Source organism: Alternaria triticimaculans (genome assembly GCF_023758025.1).
Source record: "Alternaria triticimaculans strain BMP 0046 chromosome Unknown scaffold_42, whole genome shotgun sequence".
NCBI lineage: Eukaryota > Fungi > Ascomycota > Dothideomycetes > Pleosporales > Pleosporaceae > Alternaria > Alternaria triticimaculans.
The window spans coordinates 67,517-83,208 of record NW_026055999.1 but is presented as its reverse complement, the minus strand read 5'-3'; the positions used below and the strand labels follow the sequence as shown (position 1 = coordinate 83,208).

The following is a 15,692-nucleotide window of genomic DNA, read 5'->3' as shown; positions in this document are numbered from 1 at the left end:
AACAAAAGCGTTCTTTTGCGCAAGTTGTGGCTACAGGCCAAGTATCGATTGAGGGCTTGGTTCGGAGATAGTGTCAAGAAAGCGAACGCCCGGTGGCGAGTGACAAGCTGTCACTTTACAGGTGAGGTCTTTCTTGGATGAAGAAGTTTCGCGCACACTATGCTTAAGTGTCGAGGTCGTTCGCGAATCTCAACCGTCGATGGTGGCGAAGTCTTAAACAATCTAACTAGGTAGTGACGAGCCAACGAGCCGTTAGGCTGCTGAGACACGTATCGTCTTATAGCAATCTCTGAGGATGCCGCACAAAGAACAGCTTTGTGGAGTGAAGTGATGGTGAGACGCATGTACTGTGCGCGGCCCTGAGCCCATCAAGGTAATCGCTCGAATTTCAGAGTTGTCTACCACCACATTTACAGAGAAACGAATCAACTTGTAGGCTACCTTATGATGAAACAGATAACATTTGACTCTTGACGTGATGTAAAATTCTACGTTATTTACGTTATCTTTCTCTGTGGGTAGGTGTTTACTCTGCACATGGAAGGCGTGCTACAGCCGTACACGTCTGCCAACAACGGATCGTACTGCATTCTCAGCCTAAAAGTGTTCTGTTGAATTATGTTACAGCCGCTTTGAATCGTACGCAAGATTCGCTTTCCTTTATCATACGAACGTGTAGCCCGGACTGATCCTCTCCCTATCGTCATCTGAAGCTGAAGCTCTTAGGCGCGCTCTTGGTCGTATCGATGATTGGTAAACGAAGACTCCCTCGGTGAATGAGGAGGTGAGCGCGCGGCCCTCTCTCTCACCTCGCAACTCACCCTCTGCCTTGGCGCTGCCTCATAGCAGCAGGATGTCTCAACTGTTCTTCCGCTTCTTCTGAACCTCCCGCGATCGACATAATCCATCAGTGTCCCCAAAAGGATATGACGACTGGAGTCGAGGCTCCCGCGATGCAGGAGGATCGCGCTCACAGCGAGAGATTCGCAAGAAGGTAAGCTTTCGCCCGAGGAACGAAAGAAGCTCATAGCGACCGCTAACCTGTTCTAGTATGCGCGATGGAAGAATCTGTACTATCGGACACGGATGCTTCCATAAAGACATATCATGGTCAATTCACAAAACGTTGATGGAAACAGAGTGCGAGAGCATTCAGTGGGATGAAGGGCTGCTCTATGATTACTATGTCGGTCCTGAACATGGCTCCGAGGTATTCGACTTGTTCGTTCAGTGGTTGTACACTCAGGATTATCGCGAGGAACAAGGCCTGGTACAAGGCTTTGGTTTCCAGAGCTTGCAAATCGTTACTCTTCCACACCACGGCCTGGAACCTGAAGACCTACTGGATTGGGGCATCAAGGCAGCCATCGCATGCTGGGAACTAGGCGCCAGCTTACGCGCAAAGAATTTCCAGAACTACGCCATAAAGCGTCTGCTCGAAGCCTTCGGCCGACCGCTCTCCCAGCCACTGGCGTCAACGTTATTCACACACACGGTCTCCTTTCGCAAGGAGCACTTGTCGGACGCGATCTCGAAGCCACAGCAAATGATCCAAGATATTATCGTTCGCAATTGGGGTGACGACAGGATCATTGACCACAGTCCGAGTCAAGATTGGTCATAGACCATCGGCAATTGTCACGACTTCCGCGATGCTTTCTTTGAAGGAACGAGACAGACGCTGACCAAGAGGCGTGAGAAGGGGCTGAGTTTAGCAGACTACCTTATCCACTAGGGTGCAAGATGTGACGATCCAGGTGGAGGAAGGAATCGCGGAACGTTGGCGGAACGTAGGGCGCACTCGATCAGATTGGATAGACTTGGTGAGAGCTAGCTCTCGAGTAGTTCCTACGAACTCAGGGAACTCAGTACAAGCTTGATAAGAGCCTCTGGTGTAGGAAGTCAGAACCCAAGTGTATCTACGTATCAAATCCGGCATTAGATTCAGAAAGCGTGCGCAACAGAGGGGTGTACGCGAAGCATGCTGCATTGTGTGCAGGTCGACGTAGACATGTACGCAACCGATCGCAGCTGGCAGGTACGCGACGCGCACATGTCCGATTGTCGGCCGCTGACATGACTCGTGCGCATCGAAGTTGCAGTCGTACCTGCCCACAACTGACCTCGCCATTCCCATCCTCCACCTGCTTCCCGGCATCATACGGAAAGCATCACGTTCGGTTTCCAGGCTGGTGGATGGGTGGATCTGCGCTCAAGAAAGCCTGTCCTGCTGTCGGGACCCGAGGATGAAGGATTAGCCGCCGTTAGCACGTCTTTCGCACGAGCACCCCAACCGTCAACCCCACCTACGCCAACCTGCCAGACCCTTGATTCCGTTCACAGCAGTAGCGACGATGGGATGCGATTGGACGCAGGCGACCGTAGGAACGATATGCCTGCGCAGAAAAGCTTCTCGAACCCCATTTGTTCCGTTTGTACCTTTCCTCCCGCTCCTTCTATCCACTTCGATTCTATCCTATCTATAAGGCCGCCACCACGGTACGAGCAACAGAGCAAATTCTGCAGAAACCCCGAGCCAGCTCCACCGCATGCCCGGCGGCTATCGAGTATTGGGAGCACCATCGGCAGGTCCGTAGTCGCAGACTAAGTAGCATCATCTCCCTCGGTATCCCCGCTTTACGAAGGCATGACGGAGCAGAGGGCAAGCAGTGGAGTGGTACAGGCAGGCGTCGTGGCTTGCGGGTTTTGATCAGATAATGATTAGATCGAAAATTTTCATCTGATAACCCACGCGTCACGCCACCGCTCGCTCCTATTGGCCCGAGATGCCGGCTGATTATCGAGATAAGATTTCGAAGCTGTCTGGGCCGTGCTTGGGAAGGCTTAATTCCGGGGAACCAACTGCTTTCAGGAAAGTCAAGCTTCGGTGCATGATGCTAGCTAGGGGCGAGCGCGTGATGTTCACGACTATTTCCTTGTTCATGGTGGACGTGAACGGAATTCCCCACCCAGCGACGAGGAGCCGGTAACCGGGCGCGTCTCGGAAAGGTCCTGCGGTGGAACTGCGTGGATCTGCGTTTTCGGTATATGAACCTGAGGCGCGCGCGGTACCTTGTCTTATCAATCTCTTCGTCTCGTCTTCATCACAGCCTCTCTTTTGGTGTGCTTTCATACCTATCGCCAAGATGGGTTTCACTTTCAAGGGATTGACTACCAGCGCATTGGTCTCTGGCAACAGTAAAAATGCTGATGCCAATGAGAAAGATATTGCCGACGTGCCTGCGTCCTACCAGGGCCACACCAGTATGGATGCTGCTCGTCCTGACGAGAAGGTCGGCAGCCCGAGGGAGTCGGCCAGGAGTCGAGAATCGGATGAGGAACTGAACAAAGTCGACACAACCGCGGAGGCAGGTGTTCAGAATGTGCAAGCTGCATCGCTCCTGTGGAAGAAGCGTGACCTGATCCTCGCGTACATTGCGTAAGTCAACATCTCCCCACTGCTCCCAGAACTACACTGACGACAACAGCATGTGGTTCATCCAGTTCTTCACTGCCTACGCATCCAGCACCTCGAGCACCCTCGCGCCCTACGTCACCAGTGACTTCCAGCTGCACTCCTTGACCGCCCTGACCAGCGTCATCTCCTCCATCGTCGGCGGTATCTGGAAGCTCCCGTATGCTAAGATCCTCAACATCTGGGGCCGACCTTTCGGTCTCGGCCTGGGTGTGGCCATCTACGTCCTCGGCCTCATCTTAATGGCGAGCTGCAACAACGTCAAGGCCTACTGCGCGGCACAGACCTTCTTCTACGTTGGCTCTAACAGCATCGACTTCTTCATCACGGTCTTCATCGCCGATACTTCCAAGTTGAGGAACCGGGCCCTGTTCATCGGGTATGCGTCATCCCCATGGCTCATCACCACCTGGATCTACGGATACGGTATCAACAGCATCACTGCTCCTGGTGGCATCGGCTGGCGATGGACGTTCGGTATCTTTGCCATCATCGCGCCTATCGTCACCTCACCTCTCATGCTTCTGTTCATCATCTACGAGGGCAAGGCAAAGAAAGAGGGTCTCATCACGCCCCGCCCCAGCCGCGGTAACTTCGCTCAAACGCTCAAGTACTACCTCCGCGAATTCGATGCCGTTGGCCTCCTACTCCTCGCCGCTGGACTCTCCCTCTTCCTCCTCGCCTTCAACATCTACTCCTACCAAGCCAAGCAATGGGCCTCCCCCCTAATCATCTGCTTCCTCGTATTCGGCGCCCTCCTCGTCGTCGCATTCGGACTGTGGGAGAAGTACGGCGCACCCGTCACCTTCATCCCATGGCCGCTGCTCAAGAACCGAACTGTCATCTTCACCTACACCATGGCCGGTTCTTTGTACATCGGCTGGTACTGCTGGGACTCGTACTTCTACTCGCTTCTTGTGGTGCTGTTCGACCAGAGCCCTGTACACGCTACTTGGATCGCCAACATCTACACCATGGGCAGCTGCTTCTGCTCCATCGTTTACGGACTTGTGCTGCGATACTACGGAAAGCTCAAGATCTACTCTCTGTTCTTGGGTGTACCTCTTACTATGCTCGGTGTTGGTCTTATGATCAAGTTCCGCCAGCCCGACGAGAACATTGGTTATATCGTCATGTGCATGATCTTCATTGCCTTTGGTGGTGGTATCTTGGTCATCTCTGAGCAGACCACCTTGATGGCCGTGTCCAAGCAGCAAGACTTCCCTGCGCTCCTTGCCGTCGAGTCCATGATCATCTCCATCGGAAGCGCTATCGGCTCTACGGTTGCGGGCGCTATCTGGACCGGTGTTTTCCCTGCTCGTCTTATGGCGAACCTGCCTGAGAGCGCCATGGACAACTTCGCCTCCATCTACGGTGACTTCAATGTTCAGGACAGCTACCCTGTCGGCAGCCCGACTCGCGATGCCATCAACCTCAGCTACGGTCAGACACAGAGGTACATGCTTATCTCGGCTGTCTGCGTCTACTGCATCACGCTCTTCAGTGTTGGCTTCTGGCAGAATGTCGATGTCAGGACCATGAAGCAGAGGACTATTGGTCTTTTGTAGATGAGATGTTGTTTTTAAGAAAGTTCCGCATTGCATTGGTGGCGTCTTGTTATCTTGACGGTTGTTGTTGCATTTACTGGCCAAAGGCTTGAGAACGCAAGTACCTCTTGCATGTCATGATGATTATTGCTTCATAGTAATGAAAGAGTAATGTTCAAATTCCATCCGAGACTTGTGATGAACGCCATGTACGCCGTGTGTATATGCTTGTTGTATGCTTCCTCAACTCCTCAGTTCGTCTGCTGAATATCTAAACAATAATGCTTGTGACACAAGCTCCAAGAATGGAATGTAGGGTATGACGCTAAAAGATCACGCAAACGATCTACAAAAAGAAAGCCACACCCAAAGCCAACCCAGACATATAGCCAAGGGTAGCAGTCAGCGAGCTGGCAGCACCCGTAGCGCTAGCCGCTGCAACCTTCGTCGCATCGTCAGTTGTCGTTGCAACAGGTGAAGGGGTAGCGGATCCGGATGGGGTGGCGGCAGGCTTCGCGGGCACACTTGTCGAAGAGGGAGACTGGCTGATTACGGGCTTGCTGGGTTTCGCACTCACATCACCACCTGATTTGGCCATGCCGGACACCCACTTGATGACCTCTTCGTTGTGCATGAAGAAATAGTTCAGGTGCTCGTTTGTGTCTGGGGGCGAGGATCCAACGGCGCAGATTGGGTCACCGTAGTGGCAGTAATCGAGGAGGACGTCAGCGTAGGCGTTTAGTCCTTTGAGGTGTTCGGGGCTGCGCGCACTGGTTCCGTCGTAGTCTACGCCGCGGCCGACGGTGAAGTTCTGGTCACGGGAACGGACGACCGCGCCAAAGGTTACTGCTGCGACGACTAGAGCGAGAAAGTTAGTAAACCGGTGTAGAATGTGACTTCTTTACACGTGCGTACGTACCATTGGAACCAATTGAAGCATCCAGAGCTGGGTTCATGTCCTGCTCACATGCAAAGACTGGACCTCCTCCTCCGCCGAGCATGTCCTGTGCCACGGATGCACCCTGCGAGAAACCCAATACAATCAACTTGCTGTCTGGGCACTTTTCGCTGTACGCCTTCATCTGTTCCTGTCCGTTCTTGGCACCCTTGCTTGCTGATTCACACCACGCGGTTGCTCCCCATGCTGAGCTCTTTGCAGGATACTCGACATCCTCGTAACCACACTCTGATGACCCTCCAATTGCCGCGCAGATCTTCGAGGTAAGGTTACCTAGGCGGCCAGGGTAGGGTTCGTCGGAGCCTCGTGCGACAAAAACGTGGAAAGGTTTGCAGTCGTCCGCGTGGTAGGCGAGAATTTCCGTCGAGTTGCAGTATATGCCTGGCGAAGGCGCGTCGCAGCGTTCTTGAGCGAGCACGAGGCTGGCGCCGACGGTGATGGCGAGGAAGGGAAGTTGCGAGACCCTCATATTAGCGTAATTACAAAGTTCGGTATAACGAGTGACTAATGTAGGTAGCCGCGAAAAGAAAGGCAAACTGAGCGTCCTGTCCCCAAAAACGCGTGATTAGTAGTAAGCAGTGAAAACCCCGAAAGCAGCTTCGACAAAGGCAGGGCAGGCGGGAGATATACACGACACCAAGCGGGCACCTGGGGCAGCCCTGAGAAACCTGATACTACGAGGATCAAGAAGTCCCAGGCGATCGGCGCCCATGATGTGAGGGCACGGTCCCCACAGATGGCATGCATGGGCTACAGCCTGCTTTGGCATGTTTGCCTTGGGGCCATCAATGCTATTCGACAGAAAGACTGCGTTTCGACAGAAAACGTCGATTCCGCCCCGTCGGCTAGCCGCTTGCGGCAAGATCCCACGCGCCAACTCGGATTTCGGCATCCGGCCAAGCCGCCCTGTGCCACAGAAGCCACATCAAGCCGCCTGTCTGCAGGAACAAATCTCGCCCAAATCCTTGGGGCTTGCGCGTCCCGTCATCGAGGCGTCAAAAGGGGGGATTGTTATCGGGGGTTCTGTGGGTGTTGGGTTGGATTACTATTCAAAGCGCGTCGCGATGTACCTAGGTATGTAAGCAGCGCTATCCTGTCAGCCTCAGATGACTGGCTTTCTTCAGTCAGTGAACGCCACACTTGACGTGCAACACCGAGTACGAAGGACTGGACGTGCGATCGATCCGTACCGCAATACGATGCAAACGCCGGACGCCTGACGGCCCATGGAGTAGGGTTCGGTCGAGACTTCTGGTGCCTGAGTCGTGGGCACTATTTTCATTTTGGGGTCCCCACCTGCATTGGTCTGGCTTCTTCTGCATCCTTCATGGCTGCATCTTCACCTCAGTGTGTTGTTTTAGAGGCCCCTGGGCGTCTCGAACAGCTTGAGTGCCGCGGCTTCCATATCCGTTGACTTGAAGACGCGCGGCAGGTGAGCAAGGGGTCGTCGTCTGGAATCTCTCTTCCCTCTGCCTCCGTCCTTCTGGTGTTGAGATATACCATATTCACCTCGTCTTTCGAGGCTGTTGAGGGGGATGCAATGAGATGGAGGTAAGAGGGCAGTACGCGTTGTAGAAACGTGGCGGAAAGTCAATGGCGGCTTCCGCTTCGACACAAACGGCAAGTGCAGTTCCCGACGTCCTTGCCTCGACGTTTGCTGTATCGAACAACTCAGCCCTATCCTTTTCTACAACCATCCTCAACTTAACCCAAGGTTTTTAATGTCTTCCACTCCTTTTCAAGTGCCCACACCTCTCTTCATCCCCTTCACCATCCCATCTTCGCATATTGGCCTTTGCTTCGTTCCTACATGACCCTCACTCGGCATGCTCTCATGTTCATTTCTATTTTCTACCGTAGGGTGCGTAGTCGTTGAATCCAGGCGTCTCAGGGTCGACATGTCACTGCACCTCCATGAGTGTGGTGTAAAATGCCCTTGTGGAGACGACCTCGGTGTCACTCCACACTGTCTCGAACACCAACTCAGCATGCACTGTCTACCAACACTCCTACTCACTCCGATTTCACGATGGCGGGGCATTGTAGTCCGCCCAATCTTTCTTTGCCAGTAGGACTGTCACAAGGTGGCAATCCCGCCACAGTGAATGCTCGCGTGCAATAACGTCAATTGCGAATCACAAGACCCGTTCCCCAGCCTTCTTAACCCTCTCCTCCTCCATTTTTCCTGCCTGCCTGACGTGAATGGTCCTTCTCGCCGCGGTGACTGGCGTTTCGCAGATGTATTCACCAATCATTTCGTCATAACTCCCCCATTCACTAGTATTCACTTCCGTCAACGACGCCAAGAACCCTACATCGGTTAAGCGCGATTTCATTAGCGTATACCGACCTGGCTGCCTTCCAATACTCTAACCAAAGTTTCTCTCCTCGGTATCAACTCTCTTCAGTACGAACTGCCTCTGCTGTACATTGACTTCACATTTTGATCGACATCTCCACGATCTAGACAGCGTAGCAGTCACCCAATCGTCTAACAGCTTTTTCCCAATCACTTCCACCTACACTTCACTCAGCTCATCTACCCCCACCAACTTCGCCGCCATGGCTTCCATCCGCGAGACCATCCGGAACGGCGCAAGCTACCTGGTAGGCGTCATTAGAGAAAAGGCGCAGATCCAGTACGAAGAGGTATACCTGAAGCTCGAAACCCATGCTCGCGTATTCAAGGTTTGTATATCCCATCGGATGGCGTCCAGACTACGACTAACCATGGACATAGCTTCCTTTCCTAAGGGCAACCCCCTATATCGTTGCAGAAGGACTCAACAACGTCCGCGACGGCTCCACGCGTACAAAACTCCTGCCGCGGGTCAAGGTCAGAAAACCTGCTGTTAAGACTAAACACAACCCGACTGACACCCCGAAGAAGCAGCAGACCTACCACACCGTCGCCACAGGTCGCATTGCGAAGCCCAAGCGAGAACCCCATCCCCGTGAACTAGATCCTAAATGGTACGACATGGCCATGAAGCAGAAGTCCGCAGAAGAGTACCGCGAGCGCGAAATGCGTCTCCGAGAGAACGAGCGAAGGGAGTTGGCGGAGCGCAAGCGACGTCAACAACAAAAGCGTCATGTTCCGTACAAGCGGACCTCAATGGAACGCACAACCGGTATCAAGGACAAGCGTCCCCGGTGGACGTCGCAGCCAGCACTCCCGCCGCCAAAAGCTTTCAGCAACTTACAACATCCCGCCGAGTTCTACGAGAACCAGACCTCCGAGGAGCGTAGGGCGTATGTGCGTGAGAAGCTGACCAACGTTCTCGGTGAGGAAAAGATGAAAGAGCCCATCCTTCCTTCCGGTCACAACCCCATGGAGCCTGTGATCGCCGAGCACAACCAGCGCATGGCCACGATCAGCCTTCTCAGCCAGTTCGAGGCTCACAAGGTGGACGTACAGCGCCAGCACGACGAGCAGATTCGCCTGGCTCGCGAAGAAGAGGTCACTCGACTCAAAACACAGATTCTCCTTGGTCACTACAAGGACGTCTACAAGGGCCGCATCAACGTGCTAGCATGGCATACCGGCCACATGCTCGAAGGCATCGACCGACTGGAACATCTGCTCCAAACCGGAGAACAGTGGGAGGTGGCCAGGGTCGTGCAAGTCCTAATTCACCAAGTCTTTGAACCCGTCAAGCGTGTGCTTGAAGAGTTTGACGCTGATATCCCCCTGGATCCGGATGGCGCCCAGAAGCTCAAGGAAGCCTGGCCCATGGCTCGTCTACAGGCGCTCTATGACTTCCTTCTGGGCAGGTCCAACAATCTGGATCTACAGACTATGCGCATGGCTCAGTGTATTGAGGAGATCCTTCGACGTCTTAACAACCCGACGATATTCGTTGATCCTCTTGCGCCCAAGCCGCAGCCGTTCGGCGACCTCTATCAGAGCTCCAGCTCTACAAACGCCAACACAATGGCAAACACTACATCTCAGACCGCCTCTTCCCTCCCTGGCGCAGTCCCACCCCCCGCAGGAGGATGGTCCTTCCGTGGCCGCGCCTCCACCTCCGGCCTCGACCCCGACGCCCCCCAATCCTCCATTCCCAACAACACCACCACCACCACCTCCGCACCACCCGGAAGCGGCCTATCCAAGCTCTACGCCGCAACCGCCTCAAACGCCGCCTCCAAAGCCACCAACCCCCAAATCCCATCCATCACCATCGAGCCCGGCGACAGCGCCGCCCGCACCTCGGTCCTCCAGTACATCAGCACCGACAACATGGTCCTCCAAGCCGAAATGGACGACATGTTCCGGCACGCCGAGCCCAAGAACAGTCACCGCCGCGCTGTCACCGAGTGCATCAAGGGCCTTGTTGATGCTGCGGGTGGTGAGGATAAGGTGCTGGGGACGATGGATGCGTCGTATTATCGCGCGCAGATTGAGGAGTGTGTGAGGAAGATTGATGGGCTGGCGAAGAGGTATAAGGAGGTTAAGGAGACGAAGGCGCTTAGGAAGCTTTGTGGGCTGGCGTTGAAGGTTTGGGTGGTGCATGGGTGAATGGGGATTTGAAGAGAGGCCATTGAGGCTCAAGACCGTAAGATGGAGACCACCCGCTCAACCGTCAAGGAGCACAAGGATCTCATCAGGTTTGGATGGTGGGAGCGAGAGATGAAGAAAATAGTCTCTTCGCTGGACGCCTTTCCTGAGCTTGACTCTGATCTCTATTGCTATCATGAGACACCCGGAACGATGGCGAGAAGGGCCAGAAGTGCTCTTCCTCACGAATCCATGACTTCACGACACTATGGCTTACGGAGCCACGACTACCACATCTTCTTTTCTCTCACGCGGGTATCGGAGATATCCAGTCATGCATTTTCAGCGCGCAAGCGAGTTTTGCCTTTCTTGTCTTTTTGATGGTTCTTTTTCTCGATCACATTGTTTTCAATCCTTCGAGACCTACCGCGGTCCAGAGGTTGACAATTCATACGTCAACTACGGCTACGAGCGACGCAGAGGACGACGCCACTGTCAGTTGTGAGGTTGCAAAGCCATGAGGACATCTCAGCTCGCTGCCATTCCAGATTCCATAGCAATAATAGTCAATATCACTCAAGTTCAGATGATTCCTCAATCGCGAGCTGGTATCGAAGGTAGTCTGGGTACCGAGATATTTGACTGGAAGAAAGTGAACTTTGACCAATGCTGATTGGTTTTGTGAGCATGGAGGTAGACATGCGCAATAGAAACAGGCCTCAGGATGGTGCGATCACATGTCAGAAGCTGGGCGCGTCCCTACCGGACCTTTCACTTCGAAATGGCATTCTGCGAAACTTCCAATTGAGCAAGATTACTTCGTGTAGCTTGCAACTCATTGCTTCGATACAAATCTCTTTGACGACGTCTGTGATGGATGGAGGAATGAAAGTCATGCGGTTGGCTGCACCGAGACGGAAGCTGGAGACGCGCTAAAGGCCCGGATCCCGGTCGCGTTCCGAAGTAGCTTGAGGGAGCGCCATCCTTCTTCCAACAACTCCATCGCGCCATGAACAGCCACCCTTCGCCTATGGAGCACATGGACGTCGAGAGGAGGTCGTCGTCGCCCAAGCGCAAAAAGGTCCGCCAAAAGTACGCGCCCAAAGCATGTAAGTCGCGACACTCGCTCTAGTTTGGCTTCTTTGGAGCTTCCTATGCGGCATTCCGATGGTTCCGTAGTGGTTCGACGCAGCTCGCGCGACAGGACGACGAGGTTATGCCATCAGCCGGCTGACAGATTGTGCAGGTGTATCATGCAGGCGATCCAAGCTCAAGGTATGTACGCTCTTTTGTACATTGGCTGTCTCGGCCACTTCCCTCGCGACTGCATCGCGACTTCCTCATGCGACAGCGTCGCTTCCGCATCTACGAACTATCCCAGCAACAACCATGAGAGTCAACAACTGACGTCAACAGTGTTCCGGCGAAAACCCATGCCAACGGTGCATGGACAACGGCAAGCGATGCTTCTTCTCTGAAGACCAGACGGCCGCCGAAGCCCTGCAGAACCTCAGTCGACCCACGCCCGCCCTCCACACACAAGCCTCGACCACCAGCGGCAACGGCAACGGCCATAACATACCACGAAGGAGCTTAATGCCGTCGGAGAACGGTACCGAGCGGAGGGCGAGCGATGCCAGCACACGCGGCATGACCATGGAAGCGCGCATGGCCCGAATTGAGGCCATGATGGAAGCCCTCATGCGCGACCGAGGCCTGACCATGACGCCAATGGGCAGTGTCGAGCGCGAAGAGAATGGCAGTGATGCCTTTAGGGGTGAAGTCGCGTTATCTGTCCCGCCGCTGGATCCCATCAACCCAGCTCTCGCCTTCATGGGGCAGCCTTCGCTCTTTTCAGAGAATTCCCTAGAGCCAGCCAACCCCGTCGACCCAGGCGCTGGCTCCCCCATCAACGGCGAGCCATCGCATCTCGTACAAGTCGGCAACAGGAAGCTACCCTTTCCTAGTCCCGCCGATTACCAACAGTACCTAGCCTCCTTCTTCACCGACATTCACCTGTCTCATCCGTGCATAGATGAACCCGAGTTCCGCAACCGCAGCCAACACATGCTAGCAAGCACCACCATACCATCAGAAGATAGCGAGTTTCTCGCGCTGAACTACACCATCTTCGCATGCTGCGACGTACTCCTCAATGTCGCACCCATCGACACTGGCAAGCCTAAGGGCTGGCGCTGGCTTGAAATGGCTGACGAGCTCGTCGACAAGAGGTCGCTACTAAGCGGTTGCGGCGATTTGACGCTGCTACAGTGTGTCTTTTTCCAAGTACGTGTCCAAAGGCTCCAAAATAGATGCGCATAGACTAATAGTTGTAGGCTATCTACTACCAATACGCAGACATGCCCGGCCCAGCTTACAACACCATCGGCGCCGCTGCAACACTCGCTTTCCAGTCCTCCTTACATCAGCAATCCACGTGGACAAACATCACGACGGTTCAAGCATATGAGCGCATCTGCACCTTCTGGAATATATTCGTCCAAGACCGATTTATCTCATTGACGTGTGGAAGACCATACAGGATCCACGAAACCGACATTCAAGTCGAAGCACCTGTAGACCTCTCACAAAGGGTAAGTAAAGTACACGACTCCTATCCTTCCTCCCGCTGAACAGGTCTGGAGACTACATCAAGATGAACATGCAAAGTGGGTGTCTTGACGTCGATGTCGCCTCCAGGGTGTTCAGTTTCTTCCTAGATCAACGTGTCCTCCTCCTCCTGCTACCTCACGCTCACGTTCTATAGGCAAACCTCTACAAAGCCGAGGATAATGATGACCCCAGGCCTTTCATCGATCACTACATCCACTATGTCATACTCTGGGCGCGTTATGCCAGCAATGCTGTCGACGGTCGCAGTCTGGATAGCACAACCCAGGATATCATTGATCGGCAGATCTCCCACTACCTCGATCACGACTTACCATTACTGGGGATGCCATCATACGCCCTGCGGGATGATGAGGGAGATGTACCACTGACGATGTTCATCAAACAGAAGAAGACAGACTTCGTTCTTTGGGGGCTACGTTCCGTCATAATCTCCCTGCAATACGACGACAATCACGCTGAACACCTCAGCCAACTTGCCGGCTTCAGCCTCACCAATTCGACATTCTTTACACGGGAAGTTCGTCAGCCATTCAGCCTCCGGCATCGCATGATAACGTCCTTGTCGAATGCACTTCTGGTATTTTGCTCTCTTCTCGTCCGCAACTCTGCTGGAAGGGTACATCCCCACACCGAGGCCCACATCGAGGCCTTCCACCGCGCTAAGGGCATGCTACATGACTTGGCCGTTATTCAGCCATATGCGAAACGCGTCTTGTCTGAATTTGAGGGCATTGTGCGTGTGGTGGAGGATTGCCTGGATGGGAAAGATGCTCCAAAGAATGTCGCGGAGCTGTTTCCTTACCAGTCTTCGAGCGCTGAAATCCGTGGCGTATTGTGGCTGTAGTGCACAAGAATTAAGGGGGGGAAGTGGCGTTCTTATGGTTTCGAATGTATTTTACTCTGTGTACCAACGGCCTGCATAGATACCCATTGCCCTTGTACGGGCTAGGAGACGGCGTTTAGGGTTAATTTACTTTCTTCATCTTGCCTGTCGCTCATATCTCATTGACATTAGCTGCATACATCATCTTTATCGATTGGTGACCGGAAAGCAAAGATTACAGTCGCTGCATATGAGGGTAATATGCTCTGACAACACGCCCGTCAAAAGACAACGAGCAGCTCTTAGGTGTACTGTAGAAGAGACATCTGAGGAATATCAAGGCGCGATAGTCTCCCAAGAACATAAAAGCCATGGCGTGCAGTGTTCATCTTCTGCTCCCACGTGCAAATTGATGAGCTTCTTCAACGCGTTGACGACTAGGACTAGGGGCATCCTGTATTGAAGTCGAGAGAAGAAGCACTGGATCGGTGGCGCAGGAAGGAATTTGAGCGGCTGCTCAAAGGGATGACGACTGGGGATGTCTGTGAGAAGTTTCTTTGGGAAAGATACATGCAAGGCTCATGAATGTTACAAGCAGAGATGCTAGCTTGTTGTGGAACGTTTTCAGTGCGCCTACCCGGTCTATCACGTGCCAGTGCTGTTGCCTGGAGAGATCGAAACAATAACAAACGAGAGCTAGTGTCACGCTTTCCATTTTCTCAGTCGTACTGAGACTCTCCCACTTACGTACATTGCGACACCTTTGGAACCTTTGCGGTGCAGCCCGTCAAGCTTAACCATGGATAGGGATTTCGTCCACCGGTAAGTGAACATAATCGCGCCTGCCAGGCATCCTACTGACTGATTGAATAGCTCTTTGCGAAAAGTGGCACTGACGCGCCACGTTTCCACTCTACTCAAACGCCGCAATAGCCCCAACGAAGATACCCGCACCAGACAACTGGAATCATGGCGAATCGGTAAAGCAGCACAGAAGCTCGACGACGAACTCAACAAGTACATAGCAACCCACGCAAAGCCAGAATGCATGACACTGTCCGAGATGATGCAGAGCAAACTACCACGGGAACTACGAGATATGGTGTACGCTTATCTACTCCCGCGGGAGACTTACAGCCTGTGGCATTTCGCCCACGATCGTCAGTGGCTTCAGTTCCTCCGAAAGTCCAGTTGCGATCATGTCTTCATGGGAGGATACCTTTTATCCGACACCATGAAGGAAATCGGCGAATTGTGGTACGAGCGATCTACCTTCGTCGTTCTCGGCTTTCTCTTAGGGCGTGGTAGTGACCCCAAGCTTGCTTCCGAAGCCTTGGACTTCCTCGAAGACGACGGTTGGGGCCTGGACATCAATGTGTACCAGCACGTCAAGCATATCTATATCCGCCTCGACTACACGGGGAACGTGCATGATAAAGTTGACCAACTCAAGGCTAACCTCCGGAAACTGACGTCACTGGGAGCAAATGTGCGGGTGGTTCTACAACTCCAATGTACATACTCGCCCACCAAGACGCTGGGAAGGCAGCAAGTAGTAGAGCTTGTGAAGAAGCTTCGCATCGTGTTTCCTGTCCTGGAGGAGCTCGTGAAAGGAGGAAAGAGAGTTATGGTCAACGTGAAAGGCTATAATGTGTTCGACGTCAAGGTTGAAAAGCTGAACGCTCAGAGTTGGATCAGTCAGTTGACCAAAGTGCTCTCAGACAAAGATTTGCCTGTTCTACAGTTATAAGCTG

General features: G+C 53.4%; 6 protein-coding genes across 6 annotated transcripts; 5 read left to right on the top strand and 1 right to left on the bottom strand.

The window, feature by feature from the left end:
• Window positions 1–1,129: 1,129 nt before the first annotated feature.
• Window positions 1,130–1,624, top strand: J4E78_010928 (uncharacterized protein; the record flags this gene model as incomplete). Its single annotated transcript, XM_049371503.1, has 1 exon — window positions 1,130–1,624. One exon carries the CDS (start codon window positions 1,130–1,132, stop codon window positions 1,622–1,624), a length of 495 nt encoding a protein of 164 aa, XP_049216796.1.
• Window positions 1,625–3,146: 1,522 nt separating this feature from the next.
• On the top strand, window positions 3,147–5,043 carry J4E78_010927 (uncharacterized protein; the record flags this gene model as incomplete). Its single annotated transcript, XM_049371502.1, has 2 exons — window positions 3,147–3,439; window positions 3,489–5,043. The coding sequence occupies 2 exons, from the start codon at window positions 3,147–3,149 to the stop codon at window positions 5,041–5,043; spliced, it is 1,848 nt and encodes a 615-aa protein (XP_049216795.1).
• A 325-nt stretch (window positions 5,044–5,368) lies between these two features.
• J4E78_010926 (uncharacterized protein) lies at window positions 5,369–6,449 on the bottom strand (the record flags this gene model as incomplete). Its single annotated transcript, XM_049371501.1, has 2 exons — window positions 5,369–5,880; window positions 5,942–6,449. 2 exons carry the CDS (start codon window positions 6,447–6,449, stop codon window positions 5,369–5,371), a joined length of 1,020 nt encoding a protein of 339 aa, XP_049216794.1.
• A 2,093-nt stretch (window positions 6,450–8,542) lies between these two features.
• J4E78_010925 (uncharacterized protein) lies at window positions 8,543–10,502 on the top strand (the record flags this gene model as incomplete). The annotated part of the gene is made up of 2 exons (XM_049371500.1): window positions 8,543–8,668; window positions 8,721–10,502. 2 exons carry the CDS (start codon window positions 8,543–8,545, stop codon window positions 10,500–10,502), a joined length of 1,908 nt encoding a protein of 635 aa, XP_049216793.1.
• Window positions 10,503–11,870: 1,368 nt separating this feature from the next.
• Window positions 11,871–13,959, top strand: J4E78_010924 (uncharacterized protein; the record flags this gene model as incomplete). The annotated part of the gene is made up of 4 exons (XM_049371499.1): window positions 11,871–11,876; window positions 11,898–12,767; window positions 12,818–13,075; window positions 13,249–13,959. The coding sequence occupies 4 exons, from the start codon at window positions 11,871–11,873 to the stop codon at window positions 13,957–13,959; spliced, it is 1,845 nt and encodes a 614-aa protein (XP_049216792.1).
• A 778-nt stretch (window positions 13,960–14,737) lies between these two features.
• On the top strand, window positions 14,738–15,688 carry J4E78_010923 (uncharacterized protein; the record flags this gene model as incomplete). The annotated part of the gene is made up of 2 exons (XM_049371498.1): window positions 14,738–14,760; window positions 14,812–15,688. 2 exons carry the CDS (start codon window positions 14,738–14,740, stop codon window positions 15,686–15,688), a joined length of 900 nt encoding a protein of 299 aa, XP_049216791.1.
• Window positions 15,689–15,692: the final 4 nt, after the last annotated feature.